Here is a 17,602-nt window from a genome sequence, read left to right on the forward strand (position 1 = left end):
GTGGATCAGTGCATCCCACTGCACCTTGACAAATGATCTGTGTAATTCCATCGAAGTAACTGGTGTTGCACCGGATGTAAGAAGCTCATAACAGAGCAGAATTGGGGCTTAACAATATGTCAATGGGATCTATCTAATTTAGACAGTAAGAGAAACGAGGCAGGGCTGTCTCTCTGAGAAGCAGCCCTCAGCCATGCACTTTACCATCTGAAGGGGCAGATAAGGATGATTCTTCAAACCGCTCTCATAGCCAAATTCTTTTCTGTGCCAAATTCAGGTTGTAATTTTCCACCTCCTCAGAGGTCAGGGCTAAATTCTTCATGTCAGCCCTTATTCCTAGAGTGTGTGTTCTGTAAAGTGATGTCCACAGCAATGCGAAGCAAAGTTCAAATGGTCACATGTGTGCATAATTATAGATGGAGCAGTAGTGATACCTATATTATGGTTGTTTAATCCTTTATCATGACCCCGTTGTCAGCTGCTTATAATAAATTTGCCTACCAACCATTCAGGTTGTAATTTTCCATGCTTGGTCTCTGCCTCAGAATTTTTTGTTAAGTTTGAGTAAAAGCAATTCAGCTATTTCTGAGTACATGGCAAAGGACAGATAGGTAGTTCTAATAATGTAAAAATATTTGACCATATTTTAAATAGCTCTAGTGCCTCAGGGTAGGATTTTCAACAGCAGCTGGCCTAGGAGCACAAGTCCTACTGAAAGTCAGTTGGCCTTGTGAAAAATCACATTCTCTCTTTTGGTGCAGGTGCTTGAATTTGGCAGGAGGATAACGCAGGGATCAGAAAGGTGCCCTTTGCTTACCCCATGATAATTCATCCAGATGTGGCTGAGTTAATTAGCTTGGGGGAGGAGGGGTGGTGGTGGATGGAATCACCATTTGCACAGGTAGCAGAACTTGACGAGGTTTATGGCTTAATATTGAGAACCTTCCACCCACACTGAACATGCTCCCAGACCCTGCTGGCACCTTTCTGAAGCAGCTCCCTGAAGCTGAACTGCCAGATAAAATACACCCTGTTACTTTTGCTTCCCCCATCAAAATACCATTCAGATTAGAGGAAAATGTTGGGAGGCAGTAGAGCATGATTTCTATGGTTTCATATTTTCCACAGACTGATATTAACAACTCCATGCACATACACCCTATTTTGAGCAGGCAGGCAAATATTACCCTCCCACCTATTTTACAGGCTCCATGGAGGTTGGACAAAGTCACGTCTGTCAAAGCTGAGACCATAATGTAATATGGAAGAGTCAATTCACATCCTCTTTTCTATACTGCCTGTCAGAAAATCTGCAAAATCTATGCACCTGAGCACGCTGCCTGTACAAGTGATCTATTCTTGCACATGTAACCCACTGCTTCAGTGTAGAGCACGCTATTGCCTTATGGCTAATCCACAGAGGATAACAGCATACTACTGCCGACAGCTAACATTTAACTCAAGTGGTAGAGCACTGTGCCGTGAATCAGAAGGTGCAAAATTCAAACCCTGATGATGACCTACAGGGGAGATTGTTACAATCACGATATAATTTATTTTTTGTTAAAAAACGTGAAAAATACATTAAGAACATAAAGACTGCAAAATAAAGCACTAAAAAAAGTTACAAAATCCCAGTATGAATGTTGCTCAAGTAACTTTAATGCTACATCTGCATTACGATTCAGTCTTTAGTAACACGATCATATACTATTTTTTCCACAGGACACCTGCACCTCATTCCATGAAATCTTAATTCTGGTACTGCCAAACTTCCGAGTGCTTGACTTTGCAAACGTAATAACATTTTATTTCATACAAAAAAACTGCATTAAAAATATGAGGCAAAAAACAAAGTGTTTCTATGAATGGATCTGAATCCCCAAATAAAATTTGTTTCCCTTTACATTAGGAAAAACAGTATAAACACAGCATTTAAGATAAATAAAAAGATAAAAGCGCTAAGGTACAATTTTCCAGTTTTCTATCTGAGGCCTGACTCATCCACTTTTTAAGAAAAGAAACATGAATAATACTCTCTTCCATCTACTCAACTGATGGACATTTGGAAGAGAAAAATAAATCCTGAAGACAAATCCCCAAACTAGAATTCCTTCCACACACTAGATTCCTAGTTTTTGCAGTTTTTGTTATGGGTTTATGATCATTACATGGAGAAAGAATTATTTGAATGGCTGTTGTGAATAAAGAAGTCACTGAAAGTAGGTCTCCTGTGGCATTCTGCTAGTTTGCTTCCAAACATTTTGTTACATAAATATATATATATTTTTAAAAGAACAGAAGACTTACCGAATGTACAATGTCCACCATATCATAGGCTTTAGTAGACTCCATTGGGACAACTGTGTCCAGCTCAGGAACCAAGCGGTTACTTCAGACAAATAAAATGCAAAGTAATTAAAAATGACATTAACATTCTCCTTTGCTTTCTCCATTGGCCACAAAGCCTTTTGCACAAGGGAGAAATACGTTTATTAATAGAATAAAACTGGCAGAAATACACAGTAAAAGTTTTTCATGTGGTTTTTATGATATTTTACCCAAATATTTCCCTAAAATTATTATCTAAAGAAATCCTTAATCTGAAGAAAACAAGTGGTTTTAACTAAATCATGCTAAAAGTAAATTGGTAAAATATATATTTAACATACTCAGAGACAACAACTATCCAGAAAATGTTTGGGTGTAAATGGGTAAAAAATTCTCTAAGATACTTGGGAATCCAATCTCAAGTAACCTAGAAGTTCTGTACAATGGAAACATCAAACCACCATTCCAGGAAATAAATAGAACTCTGGAATGCTGGAGGAATAACACAGTCTCGTGGTGAGAGAGAATAGCCATCAGCAAAATGAACATTTAGCCCAGGATACTGTTCTTGTTTCAAAACCTTCATCAAATGATAAAACTTCAGCAGATATGCAGAGGATGCTGTCAGAATGTACACAAGCAAGAGAAGGCCGAGAGTAGGTGCAGCTACTTTACGCAGACCCACCGTGCAGGATGGATCCGCTACTCCAAATATTATATGGTGCTATCAAACCAGCCAACTATAGGCAGTAGTGGGTTGAGGCACTTTAATCGCAGCAAACACCAGTTTTTTTTAATTGAACAAGGAAACTGTAGTAATATTTCTAGGTTATCAAAGATCAATAAAATTACACCATCCAGAAATCTGAATGCACCCTTTGGCAAGGGCGTCTGTAAGATGGTCTATAAACTTCATCCAGAGCATAGACAGAGGGGAAGGAAAGTTCCTCCTGTTTACCAGCAAGCAGCTTGATCACACCCTTATGCAGCTGCCAGAACTGCCAATCGTGGAGGCAGGCACCCACAGCTGCAACCAACAGAGAAAACAAGACCTGCTATGAAAGGGAGAGTACAGAGAAGGAAAGGGAAGCAGAAAGGCCAGGGATAAAGGGGTGACAACCTCCAAGAAAACAGCCAGGAGAGTAAGAGAGACTGCAAGCCCTAAAATCCAAGGGCTGATAGACTTAATTGGAGTTGGGGGGTCCAATAATTGACCTGATTGCGGACAAACTAAGGAGGGTCAGCGAGGAGAGGCTGAGACTCCTCGAAAGACCATACGAAGAGACTGTGACAGCTTCCCTGAGGGTTTCGGACAGTATTAAATTTATTTTCCACTGTCTTTGTCTATAGCCCAGACTTTAACACAAACTATGAACTAGAAAGTTATTCAAAGAGGAAGAGAAATGGGGGATATTCATGCCTCACCAATTGTTTAGTAAAGAGAGTCTTCAAACTCCTTTAGTAATCAACACCAATTTTTAATGGCCTGCTTTCTCATGTGATGAGTACTTTCAACTTAGATATCATGGCCCTGGTAAAAGGTAGTCAATGGGAGCTTTGCCAATGACTTTAGAGAGTACCGAATAAAACCCTGTATTTCTTGGCACTGTAAAGAAATTCTTTTATAGAGGAAAGTAATTTGAATCACTTCTGGACTAATAGGAAACAAATATAACTCATAATTCACATGAGTATTTACTGACAATTTTCCTAGCAAGAAAATATCCATATATATGATATAACAGACAAGGTTTTAGGCAGACATATTGCCCCAGAGGAATGGGCTTTGATTTAGGGAAAAGGACCAGCAATCTTGATTCATAGCACTACCTGAGTAAATTCATTTAAGATGTCAGTGGAAGTACCCACTGAACAATAAGTATTATAAAATATGGATGGAGAGAAATGTTGGACAAATTATGGTGAAAAAAGGTTATTTTATGCATATATGGTGGACATGTCAAATTGTTAAGAGTACTAAGATGCAGTTCATAACCTAATATTACAAACTGTTGAATATTTATTATACAGAGACCCTTTGGTAATCCTTCTGAAGCTTCCTAGTGGAAATGGATCCCAGTCAAGGAAAAAGAAAATTAATCTCTCATCTGTTAGAAACTGAAAGATTATTGGTAGCCTCTCACAGAAAAAAAAATTGCCCAAAATTAGAGGAATTGTTTAAAAAAAACATGGGATGCTATTGGTATGGAAAATTTATTCATCGAGGTCATACACAGCAAAAGATAGATTACAAACATAGCATTTGACAAGTTTCTTGGAATATTAATAAATATAATAGACTCTCTTGATTTGTTAATATCAGTAAAGGCAGAAACGTCTTCCTGTTTAAGAAAATACAGCACCCAGGAGATATTGTTCCTGAGTAAGGAGGTTTGTCCTATAACTTATTTCAACCTAACAGAACCACAGGATGATTGTAATAGTTAATTCTGTATTTTTGATAGATGTGTGACAATGATTTATAAAACTGCTCATATTTCCTAAAAAAAGAGCTAACAAAATATTGTTTGCGAGAACCCAAAATGACCAAGCAGAGCAGAACCAGTGAAACGACAGGTCCACATGCACTGGGTGTTCATGATACTAATAAGTGCACTTTTCCCCACAAGCTACAACTTTAGCCTCCTGCCCATGTGAAGGGAGTAGAAGCCAGCAATATCTGGTGACAGTTGCTCTTCTGGGCACCTCTGTGGAACAGCAGCCTTCCTACAGACTGCTCCAGTTTGCTATGAAGCTCCATTTTATTGAACTAATATACTTCATACACTATGTGTGGTGCTAAAATCATCTTGATTCATTGCTCTGACCATGTCGACCACCTCCAAGTCCCACCACTGGTTCCCTCTTCACCTCCACATCAAATGCAAGCTTCTTATCTTTACCTGTAAAGCTCTTCCTAACTCAGCTCCACCCTCCATAGCTGACCTAGTAACCTGTAGCAACATCAACCCTTGCCTTCACTCCACCAGTGTTCCCAGCCTTTACCACCTAGTTCTTCCTTAAACAGCTCCATGATGTCTTCAGGTTGCCCCTTATGCCTGTGAAAAACTCCCTGACAACATCCAAACAGCCACTACCTTATCCTCCTTAAGACTCACTTCTGCTGTGCTGCCTACAAAACATAACCCGATGACCATTAGGCAGCACGTGATAAACTGTGATTATTCCTCCTCCCCTTCTTTCCTTTCGTATTCCCTCCCCATCTCTAACCCCAATTAATAAAACCAACCCTCCAATCCATATAACCAACCAAGCGATGCCAGTTCTCATATTAATTTGTTTGTTAAGTCTCCATCCCCTGCCTCGTCCAGTTGTATCATTGGATTGTTTGCCCTTCAGGGCAAGGATTGCCTCTTTCCATAATCTGTGCCTAACACCAAGTGGCCCTGATCCTGATCAGGACAGGATATATAAAATAATAATAATAGTAAATATACCTGACAAAGTGTTGCATGTGCGCACATACATGTTGGAAGAAGGAACTGATCAGTGTAGAAGGCAAAAACAAAAAGTCTAAGTGCAAGGTGCTCATTTCCTTGTATTCACATTGTTAGAAAATGAATGACCTTAAATTGACAACAACATCTAAGATATCATTTGCAAGCCCTTCACTTACCTAGGATCATGGCATTTGCGAACTGGGGCCGGATCACAGTTACTGAGAGGTAGGTAATTAAAGAACTCCCGGAGATTGAGCAAAGCATCCACATCATTCTCAAAGGCTCTGTGTGCGACCCCTGTAGAAAAAAGCCAAAACAATGTTACTTTGAGAGACTTCCACTTGGATAATCAAACACACGTCAATAAAGCCATCAACCATATCATGATTTTTGAAGCCAGCAGGCCACCAAGCTTTCAACCCCAGTAAGGATGAAGTGTCTGGGAAGCATCTAAGTATGTCAATCTTCTTCCTTGACAGATCTGGGTAGCTCTCCTTACTTTTGTATTTTAAAAAATAGTTTTACTACTTTTTACAGCCTGGCTGAGCTCCCCCTTGTGGTCGGATATCGGGATGTTGTATTAGACCCAAATGAAGATTACTCATCTGTAATCAGAGTTCTTTGAGATGGACTCTGCATATTCACATTCATGCAATGCTTTGACCAATACAGCTTGAATGGTAGAACTCTAGCTAGCAATGACTGTTGGAGCACTCATGCACTTTCCTTACCCCTCTTTATAGTGAATACAGAACATTACACAGCAGTGGTATAAACGGGACATGGTGCTCCATCTACCATAGTCTTTTCCCCTCTAAATCCTAGCCCTTTGGTAAGCAGGACTCTGAGGAAGTGGAGAAAGGTAGGTGGGGAAGTGTGAATATGCAGAGTTCATCTTGAAGAACTCCAGTTACAAGTAAGTAACCTTTATTTCTTCTTCAAGTGTCCTGTGCATATTCCACCTCATGGGATAGACTAACAAGCAGTAACTGACGCAGGATGGTAGGAAAAATAGACTCCTAATTAAGTAAAGATTGCAGGACTGCCTTGCCAAATTTTACATCTGAGCTAGATTCTAAGTACAATGAGTAGTGCTTGGTGAAAATATGGACTGTGATCTGTGTTGCCATTCTACACATTTCTTTTAAAGCAATGCATTTGGAGAACACCACAGAAGTTGCCTTTTTAGGGCCACCCCCCTTTTTTTTCCCTTCTTTTTACTTTTAAGCCTTTTTAATACATAGTCTAACCCATTTAGAAAGTGTTTGCATAGTGACAACTCTATCCTTGTTCCTTCCTTTGTAAGAGATAAACTAGTTGGGAGGCTAATAGGTCCTGTCTATCTAAATACATTTTACCAGTGTTTTTTCCTAAACGTCACACAGGTTGGTAAGGCTAGATTACATACACTGGATGTTAGAAGGGCACCCTTCTTGGGATGTGGGACCCCTCAGCCCTGCTCCCATAGGTCCCGAAGAACAGTGCTAAACCCATATCTACGAGTAACTTCTGCATGCCCTCCCCAGAGCTCCACCCATGTGAGTTTACAGTTTAATAATTTGGGGACTATGTGACAGTTAAACCAAGTAACACTCAGACTTTTCAAAGGAACTTCTGTAATTTTTGTGTTTTGTCTGAGGAAAGTGTGTCTGGTTTAGATCTAAATAAAAACAACAAGACACCTGCTCTCAAATCCCTCCCATCACTCCAAGAACCTTTTGGGTTCTGGTTAGTGTCCTTTCAGGATCCCGGAACCATCTTGCACCCCATTCCTCTTGCTCAATCTACCTGTTCCTGGGGATGGATGGCCAGTGAGAGAAACCCAGACTCAAGAAGATCTTGCTCTTAAAACAAGTTCTGGCCAGCCTCCCAGGTGAATCCCTTCCACCCCGACCATTTCAAAACCCATCAAGTGATCAGTTGCTTATCTCTATCTCCCTCCATCCCCAGGATACAAAGCAGAGATAACTAGCCTCCCTGGACAGCAGCAGCCTATTATTTCTGGATGGACTCATTTGAATGGAGGACCATCAAGGCTGAGGATTCTTGTTGACTTTCCCATTGTTAATGCTAGGTGTAAAGGTCTAACACCTTCAGGGTTCACAACTCAAGAGGGACGCTGCAGTGCAAAAGTGAAGGGTACAGTACAGGTTACAATCCAAATGGCATTCACAAAAAAAATGGCATTTGTAAATTGATATAGACACATACTAATCCAGCACAACACATTTGAACTCCATACTTCAGAAACAACACAGCTTTGGAGAATGAGCTGGATTCTATTCTGGCTCATGTAGAATAAGGGGTTGTGGTTGTCTGGGAAATGGTAACGTTTTCTTTGGCTTAGCAGCTAGTGGATGTCTTCACTTTATCCACTGGTTCTCTATAACAGTTTGGCATCCAACTACTTTCACACAATTAGGCATTGTTTTCCTCGAGTCCATTTTCCCTTACCTAAGCCATGTGTGTTGCCTTGATACAATTCTACTTGCCATAGTTCTCGCTGAGAAGTATGTAAGGTACAAAGTATGCCATCAGTAATATTTTACAAAAGTTTGACATCTTCTTTACTTTAGAAGACAAAGTCTCATGGAGACTTTTGTAGAGGATACCCAAGTCTTTTACCATCATGGAGACTGCAGCACCCACTCTCAAGATGGTCACCAATTCTAATTATTGAAATTACAAAGTGTCTTTGCTGGTTTCCTTAGCATTTTGATTTAGCTCGGATGCCATACTCCTACTTGACTGAAAGTAGCATGATATAAAGTTCCAGCTTTGAACCTGATGGGAAGTGTTTCCTTGCTATATCACTACGTTGCCTAGTTAACAATTCCAGAGGGAGGTCTAGTGCAGCAATTAATTATTTCACCATAGTTTCAAAGTTTTCATGGAGAAATAGCTTATCTTGTGTCTCTGGTATTAGGTATCTCCTGGGTCAGTGTCTGACAAATGTCTCTGCTAGCAGGAAGAGTAACTGGAATCTTTGCGGAAGCTCCTGAGATGACTTGTGTCTCCTGGATTTTGAGCTATCAAGGAAGTCCAAGACAGAAGGTGAAATGTGTGCCTCCTCCTAACACCATTAATGGGGCTGAGTGATCCAATTTACCAAGGATCTCTACAAGAGACAGTGAGGAGGCATTACTCCAGGCTTGCCTTCAGCACCAGCACTGCATTTCCAGGTCCTCCCTGCATGACTTACTCAATTTGGAAAAGGAGACCCAAGAGGGGAGAGTAAGGAAGCAGATCCATAAAGCTGGTCCCAACAACAGACTGCCTGAACATAGCTGGTGGAACCCTGCAGGAGATCTAGGAGGTTGCTGGCTAAAAGAAAACAGACCCCACCTCACTTGGCCCTCCCTCGCTGCTAGATAGGAGAGGGGATTAGGAATAGAATGAGGTGGCTGCTCCCTGAAACAGTTTAAGAACTGTAGAGGTCAGTGGGACAGAGGCAAAAGAACCTTCCCTGAGTCATGAATGCTTTCTGCTTCTTGCTTAGGAAGAGCTGTAGTCTTGCCTGGGGCTGAGGAAGGACAAGGATCAGTTTCCTTCAAAGATCAGCCTCTGGCAGTTCAGCAGCAGAAGAGAACTTCAATGGACTGCTCTTGTGGAACACAGTCCAGCTATGTAAGCTGAAGCAGTCTGCTTTCTGGTGTTTGAGATACTGCATTGGGAGGAAAGGGGTGGGAAAAGCATAAGGCCTGTACAATCCTAGTATAATCACTGCCTATGCACTCGAGAGGTCTTTTAGGGGCAAAATCACTATCCCAGCACTCCCTGAGAGGAAATGAACAGCAAGGGTGTGTCTTTGCTCTGGCTTTTGAGAACCTCCACTGTCTTGCCTAGAACAGAGCTGCACAGCCTCAGTGAGGTGGAAGAAGCATTCTGAATAAAACCAACTAGCATTCAAGCAAAACTTGATAAGATTTTCCACAGAAGAGTACTCTTTAACTTATTTAATAATTCAGATGTCCAGGCAAGGGGTGTGACCCTTCTGTGCCCAGGGTAGCCACCTGAAAATGCCAAGGTCAAGGCAGGCTACAAAACGAGAGCAGATTCTCCCACTCTGGTGGGTGACACTGAAGTCAGACTTCCCAAACAGCCACAAACAGTGCTTCTGATTCCCCCACACTGGTTATCAAGAAGCCCCAAATACAAATATGCACAGACCTCTTTACTGCATTTCAGTCTCTGGCTCCCAATCAGCCACTAGGTCCAGTAAAAAGACCAGTTATTTAAACTCTATGCTCTTTACCCAAAAGGTTTCTCCTGACCCCAAAGGGTCAGTCACAGTACCAGATCAATATACATTTCGATCTTACCCAAAATACCATACTGCCAGCCAATCCTTTAATAACTAAAACTAAATGTTTATTATAAAAAGAAAGAAGCAAACAATAAGAGAAATGTTAAAGGATTAAAGCAATCAGATACATACAAATGATTTGAAAGTCTATATATGTCAGGTTTCTAGGAGAATTGTGGAGTTTTCAGGCTTGTATAGTCCCTCTGGTATACATCCAGTACCTGGATGGGTCTTGTCCTTTGTTTCACAGCTTCAGTTGCAGATGACTTGATCCAGAGGTAGATAGGTGGCTGAAGGCTGAACCCGACTGAAGACAAAATGGATTCCGAGGCTTTGCCTTTTATGTCCTCTGGCCCTTCCCATGCTGCTTGTGGAATTATACAGGAACCAAAATGGAGTCCAGAGTCACATGAGTGAGTCCTGGTGACTCATCAGGTATATCCCTGGCTTCTCCCCCTGGGCCCCTTGCATCTGTGAATTTCTTAATGGGCCATCAAGCATGCTTTTGTTCTGCAGCTATCCTGTCTGGGATGTGACCCAGACAGCACAATTTGAAATACAGATATCTCAAACATATCCATAACTTCCATTACACATATAACACATGAACATAAACATTATCATCTTACTTAGCACATTATAGCCTTTCTAACAGTACCTGACATGACATATCTTACATCAATTACTATGATTTTGACATACTGATGTCAAACAATATAATAAATGCTCCCCTCCCCCCAATCCAGCCAGCGTGACACCTCCAATGCGAGACAATGCGAAGGAGTAATCAGAGCTCCTGAATACACCTCAAGGGTCCCTCTTATCCAGCCAGCATGACAGGGGGTATGACAGAGAATTTACCATCCAACAATAAGTGGTATTCCAAACAATTTAACTCCATATTAAATAAGTTCTGAAAGTATATAAATTATGTTTCTAAGCTGAGACAAGGGATGCTGACTCAATCTCATCTGGCAGGCTACACCTTGTCTGTTCGGAGAACAAGATCCCCATTTGAAAGGAAGGTAATTAGTATCCCTAAAAACCTCTTCCTCACAATAGATGCTCACTGTGAGACTGGGAAGAAGGAAATGGTTGCAGACACCTATTGTGGTTCTATTCCCAAAGGACTATACGAGAAATGATAAAATGAAGTGTCTAGAGATAAGGCTGAGAGACTGAAGAAGAAGTTTGAAGACAGGGGAGTTCATTTTTGTTGCGGTTTTGTTTTGACAGTTGTTCACCCTTGGTGAAGTAACTGACACTGATCTGAAGCTTGCAGGAAGCCTAAGGTAAGTATCTGCTTCTCTTTCTCATAAACATGTATTGACAATCACATGGCTACCCTGCAACTACCCCATATTGAGATGTCACTTAAGAATGCTATTGATGTAGCTTGTGCTCTCATTGAATGAGCTCGTTGAATGAATAGAAAGCGCGTAGCCGAAGTTGTTTCCTATGCAGTCTTGATGCAGAAAGTTATCTACTTAGAGATCATCTGTGTGGAGATGTTCTGTCCCTTCATATGGTCTGCATACAATACAAACAGATGAGGTAAAGCCCCAAAAGATTAGCCCTGTCCTGATAAATGGCCAGACATCATCTGACATCCAATGTGTGAAGTTGCCATTCCTCTGAAGATGAGTGCAGCTTAGGAAAAAACACAGGAAAATATACCACCTGCCCTAGTTTAAATGAAACCGAGAGACCACTTTAAACACAAATTTTGGGTGTGGCTGCAATGTCACTTTTTCTTTGGAGAACTGCATGTAAAGAGGCTCTGCCATCAAAGCCTGCAACTCTCACACTCTCCTCATAGATGTTATTGCCACAAGGAGTGAAGTTTTTTGATAGAAAGAGAGAGAGAATGCCAGAGAGCTGAATGGCAGTCCCATGAGAGCCACTAAGACCATGTTAAAGTCCCACAAAGGAACTGGTTCCCATACCGGCAGATGGAGATAAAGGATTCCTTTCAATGAGCTAAGCATAAGGCCCACCAACTGAAGATGCAGCAAATACTCCAAGGTGTCTTGGATACTAGCCAGCATCAGCAGGCCAATAACCACACAGAAAAACACTTCCACTTTGCTGAATAAGCCATTCTGGTAGAGGGTTTTCTACTACTGAGTAGGACCTGTCAAACAGCCGCTGAACATCACTCTTCCTCCTCATTCAACTACGGAGTAGCCATGCCGTGAGATGCAGGGAGCTGAGTACAGTATGCAAAATGTGACTGTGATTTTGCGTGAGCAGGTCAGGATGGAGAGGCAGGGATATGGAAGGCTAAATCAACAGTCTGAGAAGGTTGGAAAACCAGCACTGTGTTGGCCATGCTGGGGCAAGGAGGATGAGCTTGGCTTCATCCACTTTCAGCTTGAGAATGACATGTGGAATCATTAGGATTGGAGGAAAAGCATACAGAAAAGCCGAATGCCAGCTGAGGCGGAAAGCATTGGTCAGAGAGCCCAGACTGAGCCCCACTTGAGAGCAGAACAGCCAACATTTCCTGTTGTCCCTTGTAGCAAACAGGTTGATTGTCAGGATGCCCCAAAGATGACTCACACAACACAGGGCTTCAGAGACCACTCTTGGTTCAGGGAAAAAATCCTGCACAAGATAATTCTGGACCCTGGGCAAGAGATAGGCTATTGGAATGATGCTCTTGTCAATAAAGAACTGCCTCAACCTGATCGCCTCTTGGCAGAGCACCCTGGAGTGTTCTCCCCCTTGCTTGTTCACATAATACATTGTGGTGGTATTGTCGGAAGTATGTACCAAATCATGATACAGCCTAGTAAAGTGAGATAGGCACTGTAGATGGCTTGAAGCTCTAGTACATTGATATGCAGTAGAGCTTTTCCTACTCTGACCCCAGACACTGAACTGTCAACCACTCCAGATACTCTCCCCAATCAGGGAGGCATTGGTGAAAACAGTCCTGGTTGGTAAGGGCCGGGCGAAGGGAATGCCTTGACATACATTCTCTTGAAATATCCACTACTGCAAAGAGTCCAAGATCAATGGAGGGAGGCAGACCAATCTGTCTAGGGTGAAGGGTTGGATGGTAAACAGTCCTGAGTTACAGTTGTAGGGGGCGAAGGGGCAACCTTGTGAACTGAACCACCTGTAAGCCTGTGTACGTGTGGCCTAAGAGCCTGAGGCATATGCGAACTATCACAGAACATTGAGACTGCAGATCAAGACAAAAGGTGGCAAATTATCTGGAAACCACTGATGATCAGCAGAAAGGCTCTCAAACTCAGAGAGTCTATTAGGGCCCCAATGAACTCAATTTTCTGAGTAGGGCCAATGCTGATTTTACGGTGTTTAGGATGAGACCTAGATGGTTGAGTAAGTGCAGTGTAATGTGTACATGACAAAGGACTTCTTCCCTGAACCTGCTCGTGAGTAGCCAGTTGTCCAGATATAGGAAGACATGGATTCTTTTCTTCCTGAGATACAGCATCACCATGACCATATATTTGGTAAAAACCCAGGAAGGGGCACAAGACAGACTGAAGGGAAGGACTGTGTACTGAAAATAGTGGCTCACCATGAAGAACCAGAGAAATCTTCTGTGGCTTGGGAGAACTACCATATGAAGGAAGGTGTTCTGAAGATCCAGAGCAGCAAACCAGTCATTCTGAGTCAACATGGGGAGGATAGTTATTAGGGTGACCATATGGAATCTGATGTATCTGATATATTTACTGAGATTGCGGAGGTTGAGAATAGGTCTTACCCCCCCTTTGATTTGGAAACTAGGAAGCAGAGGGAACAGAAGCCCTAATCCCCCATGTTCCAGTGGAACTTCCTCTACCACTCCCAAGGCCAGTGAAGAGTAGACCTGCTTGAGGAGCAGTATCTCATGAGAGGGGTCCCTGAAGAGGGACAGGGAGAAAGGTGGAGGGGAGAAGTGGAGAGAAATTGGATAGCACAGTCCAATCTGATTGTGCTTAGGACCCAGCTGTTGGTTGTAATCGAGCCCCAGACAGTGTAAAACAAGCCAGCCTGTCCCCAAATGGAGCTGGGGTAAAGGAAGTGATGACTAAACAACTTCACTGGACCAAGGTGTCAAAATGGACACTTGTGGGATGCCGGGGGAGTGTGCTGACTGGCCGAACGTCTCACCTGAATGCTTTCTCCTTTGGGATCTATGCCCCATTCTGGGGTAGCCCTGCTGTCTTGAGGGAGGAAAAGGCTGCCCAAAGGTGTGCTGATGACAGTATTGTTGCTGCTATTGACTACCAACGTGGTGCCTTTGTGGTGCTGATGTATATACCCCCAAGGAATGTAGGGTGGCCCTAGAATTCTTAAAGGAGAGCAGGCTCTCTTCTTTCTTGTCCAAAAACAATACCCAGCCACCAAAGGGCAAATCCTCTATAGCCTGCTAATCTTTGGGAGCAATGCCCAAATTCTGCAGCCAGGACGCCCTTCTCATGGTCACTGCAGAGGCCAGAACTCCGGCCAAAGTGTCCGTAACATCCAGGTTGGACTGCAATGATCTCTTGGCCACTAAACAGCCTTCACTGACAAATGCCCAAAATTCTTCTTTGGAGGTTTCAGGCAGCTGGTCTGCAAACTTAGACATAGCTATCCAATTTACAAAGTCATATTTGGACAGCAGTGCTTGCTGGTTCATGATCTGCATTTGTAGGGAGAAGGTGGTGTAAATCTTCTTGCCCATTAAAGCCATCCTTCTGGAGTCCTTCTCCTTAGGAATGGACTTAAATCCGCCCTGTGGGGCTCTATAATTCACTGTGTTTACAAGTAGGGAATTTGGGGGTGAATGGGAATAAAAGCCCCCAAATCCCTGCACTGGGACAAAATAGCATTTCTCCATGCACTTTGCATTAGATGGTAACAAAGCCCAGCAAGCTCCAGAGAACCTTTGCAGGCTCTAGGAACACATCATAGATAGGAAGGGCTACTCTCCAAGAAGCAGATGGCTGCAGGATATCCATGAACTTATGGGTGTTCTCTTGTAGGAACTCTACTGAATGCCCAGGGAAGCAACCATACACTGCAAAAGGCCCTGATGGGCCCTGAAATCCTCCGGTATTGGAGGAGAGGAAGAGCCAGGCACTGCTGAATCATCTGAGGATGAAAAACAGGTAGTTAACTGCGCTGAGGCTGGCTCCCATTCCTGGACTGGTGGAACTGGAAGGGGCAGCTGCATGGGTTCTGCATGGGGAAGGTTCACTGATACCTGAACCTGGGGTGAGTCCACAGTTCCCGCCACTGATCTGCCAGGTGACCTCACTTTAGAGTAAGTTGAGGAGTGCAACTTCTGCAACTGAGGAGTGTCCCATGGATTCCATGGAGGCCACTGATAAGGCTAGACATTGGTGGCCAGTAGGCACCGAGCGAGGGCTCCCCAACCCAACCATGAGACAAGTCCCAATCCTGGAGACAGTGCTCCATAAACAGTACCTAATGTGGGTTGGGTGACAGAGCAGGAGAAGGAAGATTCTGACCTTGATGCCAAGAAACCTGGGGTTTTCAGGGATAAAGGTGGAGCCAGTCCTGCTCCCCAGAATGAGGCAGGAACAGGCACTGACGATGGAAATAGTGCCACCGGCAACAAGTACCCTGCTGCTGGAAGTAGTGTTGCCCTCGAAGTCAACAGCACTACCTTAGCAGCGGACAGTGCTGAAATGGAAAATGGTGAAAGCCTCCAAGGCAATATTTGTGGTGCTGACTTCAATGGTGCTGAAGAGTTTCCTGTGCCAAGGAGTCCCTTGCACGGAGCTCGGTACTGGTCCTGCTTCCACAGACTGCAAAAGGGGACCTTGAGGCTGTGGTGTCAAAAGACCCAAGGAGTCAGCAGCCCATCCAGCCAACAGGACTATGAACGACACAGCCCTGGCAAAGTCCTGGACCAAGGGAGAGGTCAGGATGGAAAGGCAGAGGTGGTCTGTAGCCACCCGGTACACCATCTACATGGAAACTGTTGGTGCCGGCATCACTCTCATCAATACCGGACTCAACAGATGCCCCAGGACCAGAACCAGAGTCGACAGTAGAGTCTCTAACCTCCCTACTCAGTACCAGGGAGTGGTCAGAGGCACCCACATCATCCTGTACGCCAGCACATGCTGGTTCATGCTTTTCCTGCGGGAGGCGGAAGAGTCCCCACAAGACTTGGAATGATCTTGATTGGTCTTATGTGACCTTTTCCTTGGCACACTTGATGGGGAACAGCTCCTCCATTTCTTTGGAGAGGTGCCTGCAGCGACAATACTCTTGGAACCTAAGGGCAACCTCCAATCTTGGGGCCAAAGCAGACGTTGCTTGAGGAAAAGGTCCCTAGCCACCTGAGTCTGTTTTGTGAATGATCTACAGATCAAATACCACTCCTTGATGTGGGACTCACCCAAATACAGCAAGCACCACTGGGGATCTTTGTTGGGGATCACTCGCCACACAATGGACAATGCTTAAATCCTGGTGAGGGCATCAAAGGGGAATACTTAACTAAATACAACGAACATTAACACTAATATAACTAACACTAAGGGTACTACTAATTATGTACAACTAGAAAAAGACATTAAAATAGTGAGAGGTTGGGAGGTTAAGACCACACAGAGCTCCAACTCCAGCCACGGGCAGTAAGAAGGAACTGAGGGGGATCAAGGTAGCACCACCGCATATAACCAAGACAGGGGCTGTGGCCATGAGGCGTGAGTGCCAGCCCTCTACAGGTAATGCTTGGCAAATACTCTGGCTGTGATGTGCTGACTGCACACACGCCTAAGTGGAATACATAGCTGCATCTACTCAAAAAAGAATGCAATATACCCCTCATCATGCTAGCCTTCCCCTGTTCAGAAGATTACCATTTGGCCAGCAAGATTATTCCATCCACTTGAAGAATATGACCCAATCGAAGAGAGAGGTGTGGAAAAAGTGGTCCGTTCCCAATTGATGAAGCTCTTCACTCTTCATTGCTGTATTTAAAGGCTAGATACCACAGCGGTGGATGCAGTAGAAATGGTTAAATAGATAGATCCTGAAAGGTCTGCAGTGATGCCCACGGGCACCCTTACAAACCCTTTTCCATGCATACCGCATTCTCTCCTTCGTATGCTTAACATTCCTGCCCTCTGCAAATGGAGGGCCCGCTCTGATCTTGGCCTTATGACATCTACAAGACCATTAGACCTGGTGGGCCCACTCAGGGATGCAAAGTGTTCACGTAGACTTGCCTTTAGTAAGTAAATTATTGACAAAACCAACTCTACTAAACTAGCTGAAGGTACCAGTCTTCATAGAGGCCAACAGAATAAGACAGTCTTTTATGAGGTATGATGAGCCAGAAAAACAGTTCTGAGACTTGACCATTTCAACGATACTGGAAACTTTTATTAAAATATTAACAACCACACCTCCAAAAATTACTTTGTCCAACGTCCCCGTAGCTTCCCCTAAAAATATCGACTCTAGCATCATCTCACACAGATATTTTCACATGGGTTTAGTTCAGTTTTTGCAAAGTTAG

General features: G+C 43.3%; 1 protein-coding gene across 3 annotated transcripts in view; it reads right to left on the reverse strand.

Annotated features, from left to right (window-relative positions):
- The window catches only part of PCCB (propionyl-CoA carboxylase subunit beta), a 78,027-nt gene that overhangs the window by 32,481 nt on the left and 27,944 nt on the right, over positions 1-17,602 (reverse strand). For all 3 annotated transcript variants that reach the window (XM_067538790.1, XM_067538789.1, XM_067538792.1), the window contains exons 8-9: positions 5,969-6,089; positions 2,311-2,392 (exon numbers count right to left, since the gene is read on the reverse strand). In XM_067538790.1, the coding sequence (XP_067394891.1) occupies positions 2,311-2,392; positions 5,969-6,089 (203 nt within the window). The remainder of the gene's footprint in view (positions 1-2,310; positions 2,393-5,968; positions 6,090-17,602) is intronic.

This window comes from Emydura macquarii, unplaced genomic scaffold, assembly GCF_026122565.2.
Source record: "Emydura macquarii macquarii isolate MOO-44397 ecotype Brisbane River unplaced genomic scaffold, CSIRO-AGI_Emac_v2 contig_499, whole genome shotgun sequence".
NCBI lineage: Eukaryota > Metazoa > Chordata > Testudines > Chelidae > Emydura > Emydura macquarii.